Below are 13,805 nucleotides of genomic sequence, written 5' to 3' on the forward strand. Positions count from 1 at the left end.
TTTGGGATATTGTTTGGAAAAGAGGGAATTATAATGTGAACTCTCGAGGGTCCGACCTGCAGATTTAAATAAAAGGTGAACTGATGAACCAAGTTTTTCCCATGTTTGTACACCAAACTATGAGTGGCGTAATTTGGACAGGGATGTATCTTTTTTTTTTTTTTTTAATCTTATTCTTTGAGGATGTGCTTAGCACATACCTAGTTTTAACCAACCATTTAATACAGATTAGGGAAAATGGCCACTGTTTTTAATTATTTTAAAAAGCGTCATTTGCGTTTTCCTTGCAAATGTCGTGATAAATTTCTCGTGAGAATGCGATTCCTAGTCTGTACGTTGTCAATGTGAAATTTTCTGATAGTTACTATGAACCGGACCATCCTAATAGTTACTTGTACCATTGTTTTGAGTGTACTATGTGTCGATGGCTACCCTCAGCGATATCGAATATCGAGGAGCGTTGGTTCCCATGGAGATATAGATCCAGGTAAGGCTAGTTTGTTTACATTGTGTATTTGTGTTCATATGTTTATACAACGAGAAAACAACTACATGTATACCTAACGTATTTGAACTCCATAAATAAACCACTCTGGCTGAGTGGAACTTCTATCTTCTTTCAGAAAACTTTACTTTACCTGGATGAAAAAAAGTATCGAGATTCTCACTTCAACTTTCCAAACTTATGTTTTTACTTACTTTTCATCCTTCCTTGGATATAGGTACAGATTTAGTCGTATTTATAGGAGCTCCTTAAGGTACACGAGGAAGATCCTCTCTTGTCTTGTAGGTACATGGTACACATAATAGCTTAGAGATACCTTAATAGCTTTTCAAGATTTACAAAACCTTTTAAATTGCTACAGAGTTTCCATAATACTCGTATTATATATTTTTATCATTATCACCATCACCTTAGCAAGCGTGTCGGAAGTTAAACGAAGTAGGAACTACCTAGCACGTTTCCAATATTTTAGCTTGCAGTTGCACATAAAGTAAGAAAAAATTTCCATTCAACATTTCAGGAGAACGTACCACTCCGTGCAGAAAAAGAAGGGCTATGGTGAAATATCCAGTTGACATGAGCTCAGCTATCACTTATGACAAGGCCAACAATGCAAAGGGTATGGATAAGAATGTGTACGACTTTGATAAAACGGTCAATACTGCCAAGGAAAATGCGGTTGACAAGTCTAGCTTTAGAAATGGCACCAACAAAGTTTCTATTGATGCGGATACAGAATCTGTCAGAGAAATGAACTATCATCTTTCCTGCATTCTAACAGTGTGTTTCCTGTGCTATTGTATCAATGTTTGCCTTTGTATCCTGCAAATTATTTTCGAAGCTCGGTGATTTCGTATCCCAATAAAGCTGGTTTGCTTTGTAAATAAATGTTCTTTTTAAAGAATCGTTTGGAAATGGTCTTTCCTTAGGAGATTCAATTTTGAACTGGAAAGGTCTATTAGAGTTATTGTCTAAAACTCTGATACTATACCAGACCAGTCTCCAATCATGTCTAGAGGTCAATAAACATAAATCTGTAGATCCGCGCCTGAAGTAGAATAGAATATAATATATATTTTATTAGCACATAACAGTGAAGGCACAAATATGATTCTCAGGCACTAATCATATAAGAAAAATGCATCTATCTTTTTAAAACAGCTTAAGGGATTAATTTTACATTACAGTATAGAGCAAAGCGAAGCAGACAAATTTGTTGAACGTGTCAATCCAAGTTCCAACGTTCTCTGAAAACATGCAATGAAACGCTAAAAGAAACCTAATAAAAGTTGGATAAGATAAGGCAGAACGAAACGTTTCAATAAAGAGAGCAATGCTGCAGTACCGTCAGTACAGTTCTATGTATAAATGAAAGCTCCAAGTTTCAAACTACCCAAGGGAGACAACTGAGGTATTGTGCTGTAAGTTGTAAGCTTTAAATAAAAAAAAAAAAACCTTATCAAAGTCACTTTCAAAAGAAGTTTCCTTTCAGAAAAACGTCAACAACCCAATGAAATGGAAATTTCCGAAGAGGTTCTGCATCATTGAATATAAACGGTTCACCAACTAGCCACTGGGGTAAAGGATTCCAAATCACCTGGGCTATGTACGTGATGAGTAATTTGGGAGCCTTCGTAAAAACTTTTATTTGTGCTCTTGAATGTTAAACGACAGCCAAGTGTAAAATGTCAGGGGAGAAAAGAGAGTGAAAAAAGCTGAAAAGTTCGGGACAAAACTTTCTCTGGGACGGAATGGTGGTGGCATTAATATTCAGTTCTTACTCCTCAATCCTTTGTCATCCCCTTCCCTCCTCGGAGTTTACCGGTGTTACTATTTAGAGAGATGGGGATTCCCCTTTTGGTTTGTACATAAACTTGAAGTACATTACCGATATTAAAAAATGTAACAACAGCATCGCCTTTCTTTCCTGGCAGACCATTTCTCAGAGTTAGGGTAACACTCTAGTACCAGAGTCGGATGGATTGTTATTAGTTTGATAGTCTGGGCTGATTAGTCCTCTGTACATTCATGAGCTATTTGAGGTCTGTGGAATATGTGGACCTGGGTTATAGGGCAGTTGGGTTTGTATTAGTTAGGTACAGAGATAGAATACTTGGATTGCAATGGAAAACTTCAGGAAAATAACACGATCCCTAAGCGACTTTGACGACTTACGAGGGATAAAGAAAAAAATCTATAGATCTTATTCAAGAAATCACGTGAGCAGTGAGCACCAAAGTTGTGACATAGCAACACAAAGAAAATGCATTTAATTTAATTAATTTAATATTCAAGATATCAAGATCGGTATTTTTCTAGAATTTAGGTTCAGTGTAAATCAGATCAAAATTTCGTTTGAAGTCGTTTTGCTAGACCCTGTATTATGTAAGTAACTAAACAGTAAACATGGTGAATTTTTTCTTTAGATTTTTATTATTATGGAAATAAATAATAGTAAAAAAACTTGGGCATACCTACTTATTTACTTACCATTTCTGCAGAATTTCTTTTCTCTGTTTTAAATCTAAGAACACCTGCGTCTCAATCAGTAAAGTGGCCTACCTCAGCCTAAACTCATTTTCCTCTTATTTCTTCTCCTCTAATTATCCTTAATCTCCAGCCTACTCTATTTTCGTTGAAGGCAAAAAAGTCTTCTCTTTCTCCCAATTCTGTTCGCACTAAGGTACCATAATATGGGGGGGAGGGGAGGGGGGGGGACGCTGTGGACTTGTGGACCATAACATTTAAAACCTGGGTTCTTATTTCGTCTCTCATACATTTATGATCATACACTTACAACAGTGTGTTGCTATTGGGAGAGAGAGGAGGATGAGCAAGGGAGGTAAATTGAGATAGGAAGGGAGAGAGAGCTCTCTCCAGAGGGGTAGAAAAAGAGTGAGAGAGATAAAAAGGGAAAGAGAGGGAGGAAAAAGGACGTTCTCTTTTTCTAGAGGGTGAGGAAAAGAGTGTGAGAGATAGGACGACAAAGAGAGGGAGAGAGATAAAAGAGGAAGAGTTTGGGGAAGTCTCCCTCGGGCTCAATATCAAATGAAATATCTCTCTCCAACACCAATAGATATAATAATACATAACCATTACACTCACATACAGACCATCCTAAAAACACCCCGACCAATTTTTCTCTCTGTTGACTTTTGTAATGAAGCTTTTCCAACCCACATCACTTTGAAAAAAGAAATGACAAAAAAAAAATAATAATAAAGACCATAATAAAAAAAATCCTGGTCAAAAAAAAATCCAGTTACCAGCTCAAAATGTGTGTTCTGGAAAAAAGAAAAGAAGAAGTAGAAATGTTCAGGTCCATCCGATATAGCGATATACGAACACCATACATATTATGATACATGTAATACAAGTTTCTTCGAACTTTGGTCGATTTTTTTCTCCACCATACCACAATTTTCATCACACTTTTCTACCCCCTTCCTTACTCCATGCCTCACCCTCTACATTCTGATCATAGAGAGAAAATGTCGAGGGAATAGTGTTTATTTTATTTTATCCAATTTCGTTCCCTTCTTATTATTTGTCTTTTGTTTCTCCGGAAAGTGTGAAGAAAAATGATACAGTATCATTTTTTTTTTTTTCCTTTCGGGGCTTGTGTTATGTTTGACAATTCTGAGTATCCAATTGTCGATTCGCAACGTTTTACACAGTGAAATAATATTGGGAAAAACTGTGTCAACTTGCCCAAAATCCGAAGTCTTAAACTCTTTTGGAGCTTTTTCAAAATTTCGGCCATAATTAGATGGCCAAACCGTACATTTTTTTCAAACCTTGTTTGGAACATTTTGATCTACATCCTTAACCTTTTTGGTCATCAATGTAGAACCTTCTGTAGGTCGTCATTTGGAGGCCTCTTCCCTAATGTAGTATTATTTTATCTTTCTCTAATATTTTCTATTGCTTTTCTTAGAAACCAACTCAACCCCTTTTAGAAACCAAAAAAAGCCTTTATTAATTTTTATTTAAAAAGAAAATATTGTTAAAGATTTTTTTTCTTGCTCTTAAATTATTTTTTCCTCTCCCCCTTTTCCCCCAGGGAACACTGTGGAGTTTTTCAAGGATTTTTCACTTTCTGAAGTTTGGCATTTTTTCTTTTTCTTGGAAAAGTTGATGAAGGGGGTGGGGGTATACATACTGTAAATAACCATCCAAAGAATCTACAGATTTTTGAAGAAGTTTAAAACGTCCCTGTATAACTAGGTTTAAAACTTTACTTTATAACTGTTAAATTTCTTTGTAAAGCTAGAAACTAGGTACTTTTTGAAAAGAGCCTCAGTGGCAACCTGGCAAATTTGGCAATATTTTTAACCAAGAGTACAAACTTTGACGATTTTTCAAACGAAAATACCTGCTAAATCAAAATTAATAATAACAAAAAATTCCTGAAACACAAAAGTGGTACAACTACTAAGTACATAGGTACTACACTACTACAGTCTTCATTCAAGGGAAAAATTCTTATGAATGCCTGGTATTTATTTTAACTATGCAACGTGCAATGATTAATTCAACCGACTTGCGTATACATATGCCTCTTCAGTTCTTCAAAGTCACAAAGAATGAAGTTATTGAATTTCATCCTTACACGAATAGTATAATCGAAAGAATCCTTTACACACCAAGTCTAGACTGTACTTGGTTTATGGCTAGCATTAAGAACGATACTAATCCCTCTACTATTATGACAGACAGTATCTCTGTTAGTTTCCACATTTCATATTTCCTGCACGAATATCCCAAGGTTGCGACGTTTCAAAAGTTGTCATAAAACTTGACATCACGACATTACATAACATCATAATGGTAATGGTTGATGGTACTATGTAACCATGGTAGGTATAATGGATGTCAATACATGGCATGGCCTGTCACCATTGCGTGCTGGCTGGGTGCATAGTATGCCCTAATGTGCATCTCTAGAGACGTCATACGAAGTGAATGTGGGGAAAAAACATGACTAAGTTCCCTCCACACTTAATGGAAAAGTTTCGAATTCTTTGTGTAACAGCATCCATGATGAGCATTTTAAGCTTTTCAAACTTATTCTCGAACCTTTACAACATTGGTGATGTCATCTATATTCTATATGTATTGAATAGGATGTTCTGATTTAATCCTCGGAAGAGTGAAAAAATAAATATGTAGTTAAATAATAATCATGCGATTTTTCGAGTCTGTGATTACTTGATTAGTATCGGGCTTCACCCAACCTTGTCAGGGTATTTATTTTACTAAGTAAGTGGCAAATTGGTGATCAAATATGGTAATATGGGATTAGCAAAGAAAAACAACAATCTCCTTTTCTTCACTTGTATCCCTTTTCCTCGCAACTGAGCAGAAATTATAAGTAGCAACCATCCTCATGCTAAACCCAGATTCAATTTTATCACAAGCTCCCACTTTATATCCAGGAATGTTTATTCAACATATTATTATTCTCTTTTTCTTCTCCCTAACCCTCCCTCTCTTTCTTCTCTCTCCCCCTCTCTTTCTCTTACTCCCTCCCTGTCATCCTCTGAACAGTATACACATTACCCCAATCACTCTACAGCATTCGAACGAAACCGATATTGATTATCGAATACGCAAGTACAACAAACATGAGAATATTGTGAAACACTATGTTCATATTATATCCGATAACATACAACCCTATGTATACCATACATACTTGATTAAATTGATTTACATCTGTATAAAATAACATTAGGAATAGGAATTAAAAAGAAAAAAAAAATCCTATAAATGAGAGCATTGGGAGCCAGGAATTAATTATTGCTATTGGTGCTGGGAACTGAAACAGTGCAACGAAAAATTAGGCTGAAGACAATGGACACATTCTTGGGAAACCTGGAAAAAGAAATACACGAACAAGCTAATACAATCATTGACATAAATAATATACTCGTACTACTACAAAAACATTTATAAACACAAGTAACTACTTAGTTATACCTATTTTTATTTATTTATTTTTGACCAGTCTGGACAAAGCCGTCAGATAATGGGCAGTAAAAATCCTGGCTTGAGCAGGAAAAATCAATAATGTGGAAATTTAGACGGAAATTTCATAATGAAGACGGATATCAAAAATAAAGGTCTGAATTTTTATTTGATGACAAAAATTGAATAAATCAAACTTCTAACACAAATTTTGACAGCTTTGACCAGGTATGAGAAACATGTATTTGTATTTTACGATTATTCATACAACATACATTTTTATATTATATTTCTATATTTCTACATATAAAAAAAACGTTGATTATGACCACTTATCCTACTATACAATTTCATTCATTATCACTACATTGTACAAACATACAGATGTACAATGTGCAAGCTAGTGTATGTATCAGAAGAAACATCAACCCATGAAAGGGTTGAAAAATACCATGAATGGGATAACCATTATTCCCCATTGGATATCCTCATTTCTTCTACTTATTTTACGAGTTTCTCATTTTCTTTCTTCATGCGACCTTTCTTGTATTGTATTCTCTGTCAGTATCCATTGCAGCTCTTCTTCAGGCATTTCTTCGAATACGTAGTCTGTTCACTGAATCTTGAGAATTCTTCATAAATAGGTAGGTATTAGGTATCTACATGTCTATTCATATTACTAGACTTTGACGATGAACTTTGAACATCAAACGACGTCCATTTTTCATATTGATGAGAAGAAAAGGTAGACAATTTTTAATACACGAGTTATGTACTCAAAATATATCTACTTTCTTGACATGGAAATAAAATCCAAAAATAATAAAAAGGCACTTACTTAGTTTCATCAATAAATACAGCTTCGAGCACTTTCGCGGCGTAATGCAAATTTCTTTGCAATAAATCCGCGGAAATTTCGCCTTTTTTAAGTTGTCGTAATAAGCAACGCAACCTGAAACATGAAAAGTAGGCGAGGTAAGTATTTGAGATATGACAAGATAGACTGAGAAAGGGGATGGCAAGATAGACTCAAAAAGTTGATGGTCTAAAACTGGCCCGCCCTCAATATCGGGTTACCTTCGCACTTTGAGTTCCGCGTCAAAAGGGTTAAGAATAGCCGCGTGGTTGGTATACGTAATACGATTATTTCCTTAACGAGAAGGTGAAAAGGAAGATGGGAAGAAATAGAGGATGATGTGAGGGGGAGGGAGAAAGAGAAGAACGATAAAACGGAGGGGGAGATTATGGAGATAGGAAAAATGATAGATGGAGCAATAAAAATGCTTTTAGATAAAATGACGAGATAATGACGTATGAAGTGATGAGATACGACGTAAACATCAGCACAGGGAAAACCAAAAGTGAAGAATATAAGGGGAATGGACACATTAGAAGATGAAGACGGTGCTTTCCCTTCCAATTTGGAATGAAAATTGTTACTTTTTGTAATATCGAAAATGGTTTTGAGCTTCAAACAGTTTTGAAATTACATACAATTATTTATATTGACATGAAACTTCAGGAAAATTTTCTAAATATTTCTGAGAATTTCATCAATTTTGTGTAAAAATTTTCTAGGAACTACCTACAGACTGCGGAGGTAAAGGGAATTTTCAGTCTCATCCTACCAGTATAAATGAGGTATTTTTTATTCTATTCGTTTGAAAACCGGTTTTTTTTTCAGAGGGTTCGAGACCCGGAGAGGATAAAACACTTACCGTAACGCGGCTTTATCGCAGGCGTCGGGTGTATCAACAGCGGGCAGGTTATCTGTGGTTAAATCTACTGAGTCCAGAGCTTCGTCATCTACAGAACACACACTTGAGCCCCGGTTCAGGCTCTTTTTTGTACTACTTCGACGCACTATCGTCAGAGATCCTTGTTCTGAAATCAAACAAAAAATGTACATTGTTAATCTAACGTGATGAGAATGAGATCTAACACCTTTCTACGAAAAGAAGACTTAAGGTAGAAACACACTATCACATCACTTGAGCTCACGTGACGTGATAATAATAATAATAAGAGTGCTTATTTATACTGCTCGCATAGGACTGAAAAGTCCCTTTACTCCAGCAGTAGGCTAATACCATTATTGTGGTCAAATTCTCAAATTATATTGATGATAAAATTCCATACCTCGGCTGGGATTGAACCCACGCCCTCCTGTTTACCAGGCGTGGGGATAAAATATAGAACGAGTTTCCCTAAAGCTGTTAGCTCCTATCAAATTGTGGCTCATTGCTCATTCTGACATGGCATAAGCATAACTTTCAATTTTCGGCGTTTGACTTTTAGCTCTGTGTACTTATGCTAACCGAAATATCTAAAGCTAAAACCCTCTTCTACTCCTTTGCATGCTATTGCTATCAGTTTCAGCGTACAATATTTCATGTTCGAGTACTTGCCCATATACACTGAACTTGTAACTAAGAAGGCAAAAGAACAACAAGAAAACTTGAAAAAGGTTTTGTTTATTAACTTGGAATAGGAGCGGGGCAATATGTTAGGTACAATATGAACTTTGAAATTTTGGAGGTACCCCACATTTATGAATTTTCGGGCCAAACCTTTCAACCGACCTTTGGCAGTTTTAAGTTTTATTTATTTTATCAAACATAAGTTCGAACTTTTAATTGCAAAGGTCCAATTTGAATTCCCTCTGTGGAATAATATTTAATTCAATATTACCTACTTCAAAGGCTGAAGATGTTAATTTTTTTATGTAAGGCTGAAGATATTAATTTATTTCTGGAGAAAGCAGGCCCAGAACTTCGATGAACAGTCCTGGTTGAGATAGTACATTGGAAGTGACTCCCAAGAAATTAATATTTATTCCTCCGTTTAGTTTGTTGTTTGTTAATTCAAATATTTATTTTGTCTGACGTTGATTGATGTCTGATCTAATGCTCATTGCTTGATGCCGATGGATTTTATAATTCCCCAAAATTTTCCGACTTGCCGCACCCGAGACCCGAAAACAAATATCTTCATACACACGTAGGAATTGATGACGTCATCGTAAATTCGTACATCTGGCAACGGGTGAATATCGTGGCAATAACCTTATTGCTTGAGTGACTTCAGTTGACGGTACATTTGACAACCACGTGTAACTCCAGAGAAATGATCCAATTTATGCCTTTGGACGTCATAAAAATCTGACAACCATGTCAGATTAGCAAAGAAAAACAACAATCTCCTTTTCTTCACTTGTATCCCTTTTCCTCGCAACTGAGCAGAAATTATAAGTAGCACTAAACGGTTAGAGATATTGTAAAAGTTACTATAGATTATAAAAATAAGCATCATTCAATAGGATAAGGAAAGTCGTGTGATGTTCAAACCAGATTTTTGTACCTGCGCATTCTGGCCGCAATTTAAATCAAGCCAGGGCTCCAGTTGATAAGGGCAAGGGATCACTAGAATATCATGGTGTTGAAAATCTCGAAATTCCAATTTCTAGCCAATTTATTTACGTCTGAAATCAAGCAAAATTAGTCCTACAGTTTTACAGTGCCTATTGAACATCTTCGTCTTAGTTCTACAACAAAATTTGAAATCCTCTCAAACATTGGACAGTTTTAACCCTTCAAAAATATTTTTCAGAAAACTTGAACGAAATTTTCAACCGAGTGGTGCATTGACTGTATTGTCATTTTATCTATTCGCTATTAGATTCGCTTCCTCTTACCCCAATTAACAATGGAAAATCAAGTGAAGCTGATCCTCCAAGCAGCGTATTTCCTGCAACAAGCCTCGCTCGAGAGCAAGCTATTCCGTCTGACCAATCTCCTAGCCCAGACAAGTGGTTTGACCACTCCCATGACAGAGTTGGAATTTCAGAACGCGCTGAAATACTGTGTGGCACACAATATGCTGGAGTTTTACGACGTGCCTCTGGGGTTGAATGAGCTGTGTAGCTGTGGCTCGTGTGCTGGCTGTGGTAGCTGTGGCAGCTGTTGTTGCGGCACGTGCGGTAGATATTACCGCGTCAAAATTGGCGCCCTGGCGGCGTTTGACGTTCGGGACTTGGTGTGTTTGGATGGTGCTGTGAACTGAGGCAGGAAGGATTATGGTTGAGTAGTTCCCCCGCCGCTCCCCATCTGGAATTTTCCTTATCTTTGTGAAATTATACTGTAACCAATTTTATTTATTAAATTTAACTCATGTGTTTTGATTTTGATCTATCTATATTTTGTTCTCATTCCTACCCTATTTAAATAGGAAAAGGCTAGGAAGAAGGAGATTCCTACCTCAAGGTCTATTGTGAGTTCCATACACAAATATTACTTTTCCTACAGGAAAATCAGAATACAATAAAACTAGGAAGGAGAAGAATGCTCCAAATTTGTGTTCACGAAGCTTATACTCGTAAAGGTAGAAACACTATTATCCTACCTACCTCGGTGGTGTAGTGGTCAAGGCGCTCGCCTGGTAAACAGGAGGGCGTGGGTTCAATCCCAGCCGAGGTATGGAATTTTTTTCCGACTTGCCGCACCCGAGACCCGAAAACAAATATCTTCATACACACATAGAAATTGATGACGTCATCGTAAATTCGTACATCTGGCAACGGGTGAATATCGTGGCAATAACCTTATTGCTTGAGTGACTTCAGTTGACGTGACGGTACATTTGACAACCACGTGTAACTCCAGAGAAATGATCCAATTTATGCCTTTGGACGTCATAAAAATCTGACAACCATGTCATGGTACGTGAACAGAATTTACCTATTGTCTCTCACTCCATGACGTCACATATATTCAAATCTGGCAACTATGCAGAGTGAAGTAGAAGTATATGCATTATGTATTTTAAAATCATATTGTACATCAGTTGGTCATTTCATATTTCATGCTTGTTTGAATATGAAAATGGCATAATAACTGTATGCAACAATGCATTTTCGAGGCTTTAAAATTAATTGATAATTAATTCTAAATGTGACATCATTGACCATAGCTTTAATTCCTTCAGGCCGATTTCGTGCTGGTTTGGAAAAAGACCAATCAGACTAGATACCTCTCTAATACATCTAAATTATGGGTTAAAGCAGAGAGAAATTGGACGATTAGAAAATACAGAAGAACGCACAAGAGGGTGAGAGAGGATGAAAGTTAATGAAAATATTAGATCTTTTTCCAAACATAATGAACAAAGAGAATAAAAAAAAAGTTATAATAATCAAGGAGAGAGAAAAAAAGTTAAATAATAATCAGTAGTAGAGTTAAATAATAGAGCAATGAAAAAATTACCAGTTAGCAGTAAAAGAGAATTTTAATAAACAATTTAATAATAAGACTCAAGAGAACTCCCCAGTCGATTCAATAAAAGCTAAAATAAAATATTTCTTCTCGTTGCATAGAATATTTTTTAATGACTGTCAAGGGATTTTGAATTTTATTCCCTTAACCCATCAGGTCCTGACACCTTATTATAACCATTCTGCTATCGAGGCACTATTAGTACGCTGTTCCCAAATGGGGAAACATCCCCTTGAATGTGTTAAAATAAAATACAATTTTGCCATAATGAGAATCAACAAAGTGCAAAAGAAAATGTAACATTTTTTTCTCGGAAATGAAAGCTTCATAAACATTGAATCCCCTAATTGGATTGCAATTATATCATTAACAATGTAAACAAAATACCTCTTGTTCTCATTTGAGGATCTGTTATATCATTTACCATCACCATTATCTTGAACGTAAAAATACTTCAATGTTACAATATTATACCTCGATAATTACCCGAGAAGATTTCATCTGGAAATTTGCTGCAATGCTTTACAGCTTTACACTCTTTAAGAGCTGATGGCCATTCTCGGACGGTCACTTTTATAGATTGGTGCCATGTTAACCTTGTTCTTCTCATTGTTCCCCTTCCATCGAAGGTTGAAAATCAACATGGCAAAGTTGTGGCCTTTCTTGGTAGCTTTGAAAAGTTCACCCTTGCTGTTCTGGAATCTGGAACCATTCTGTCAGATGGTGTAACCAACTGATCTCAAACCTTCCTCGTTGCACGATGCTATGCAATTTCGATGCGATTCTTCTATTCACGATCCTCTATTACTCTATCAGTGAAAGTACCGTCCGCCCTTCAAACACTAAGTCTTGGTTTCAAGTCGATACTTTTCTTACTTTCCTTTTCCTATAATGAGGAAAATAATCGTTCTTTCTTTCTCGTTAAGTGTGTTGTAATAAATCACAACGCTCTACAAAGGATTTTGTTTTACACTGTGAAAACAGAAGATTAACATTACTGTTAGCTACACTGCTACACATGTTAGCAGCACCCTCATAATGATAAGGACTGCATTTAGGATAGGGAAATGAGGGTTTACGAAAGAGATCATCGATCAACTTCTAATAACATGTAGGTACTCACAATGATCTAGCACAATTAATGTTGTAGCTACCCAAGTTGCGGAGTTCTGGAAATATGTACAAGATTTGAAAGATCTGATGTTGTACCGGACATGGAAAGTATTTGAAAGATCTGATGTTGTACCGGACATGGAAAGTATTTGAAAGATCTGATGTTGTACCGGACATGGAAAGTATTTGAAAGATCTGATGATGTACCGGACATGGAAAGTAACTTCCAACAACGTAAGTGGTTGGTCTAAAAACTGTGGCTCCCTCGGCCCCGTGAACATCCCTCTATAATGGTCTTTACTAGTCTTGGAGTTTAACAGATCACTACTTGACAAAGGTATGTCGTTCAGTAATGTATTGAAGGCAATTATCAGCAAGGTACACCACATATTGGACAGTTTCAAGTTTTCAAATTGATTGTAAACCTCGACTCTGTCAAGCTCTATTCTCGATTTCTTTGATTAAAGTTGATATCTTCAATTGAGGAAGTGGGCCCGATATCTTTAATTAAGAAAGTGGACCCAGCCCATCCTCGAAACAATAGTAGAAATCAGCCCTGGAAGTTACCTACATCCCATATTTCTAATGGATCAAGTGTTCGCTCTCATTTTCCCTCTCTCCCCTCTCAAGCGCTCATTCTTATCTCTTGTTCCCATTTTCTCTAGCGCTCTCTTTTTTATCCTTTTTGTTTTAAAAACCGACCAAAGTAAGTGGTACAGTGTTTGTGAAAGCTTAAATGATGCCATTTGAAGATTGCAAAACCCTTGCGGGTCGGAGAGAAGAGAGAGATAAAAGGGAAAAGTTAGAAGAGGGAGGGATCGTTTGAAAAAAAAAAATAGGTTAGAAATAAAAAGAGAAGCTGATTCAATCTGATGAAAAACGAAACATGTTAAGACATACTTTTGAATTTTATTGTAAATCATTAGTTTAAAGAGATCAAAGCTAGC

General features: G+C 36.2%; 1 protein-coding gene across 3 annotated transcripts; it reads left to right on the plus strand.

Moving 5' to 3' along the window:
• The first annotated feature begins 249 nt into the window (after window positions 1–249).
• Window positions 250–1,910, plus strand: LOC103512645. 3 transcript variants are annotated; one of them, XM_008477418.2, is made up of 3 exons: window positions 250–487; window positions 1,026–1,384; window positions 1,693–1,910. In XM_008477418.2, the coding sequence occupies exons 1-2, from the start codon at window positions 367–369 to the stop codon at window positions 1,352–1,354; spliced, it is 450 nt and encodes a 149-aa protein (XP_008475640.1). In that variant the 5' UTR covers window positions 250–366; the 3' UTR covers window positions 1,355–1,384; window positions 1,693–1,910. The 3 variants fall into 3 exon arrangements, with proteins under 3 accessions (XP_008475640.1, XP_008475641.1, XP_026681862.1); XM_008477419.2 differs by having other exon boundaries at window positions 1,026–1,285; XM_026826061.1 differs by lacking the exon at window positions 1,693–1,910 and having other exon boundaries at window positions 1,026–1,409.
• Window positions 1,911–13,805: the final 11,895 nt, after the last annotated feature.

Source organism: Diaphorina citri, unplaced genomic scaffold (genome assembly GCF_000475195.1).
Source record: "Diaphorina citri unplaced genomic scaffold, Diaci psyllid genome assembly version 1.1 scaffold868, whole genome shotgun sequence".
Taxonomy (NCBI): Eukaryota; Metazoa; Arthropoda; class Insecta; order Hemiptera; family Psyllidae; genus Diaphorina; species Diaphorina citri.

Coding starts and splice junctions, on each gene's coding strand:
- LOC103512645 (XM_008477418.2), top strand. CDS start 367: ATGAACCGGACCATCCTAATAGTTACTTGTACCATTGTTTTGAGTGTA. Junction 488..1,025: donor CCATGGAGATATAGATCCAG/GTAAGGCTAGTT, acceptor TCAACATTTCAG/GAGAACGTACCACTCCGTGC.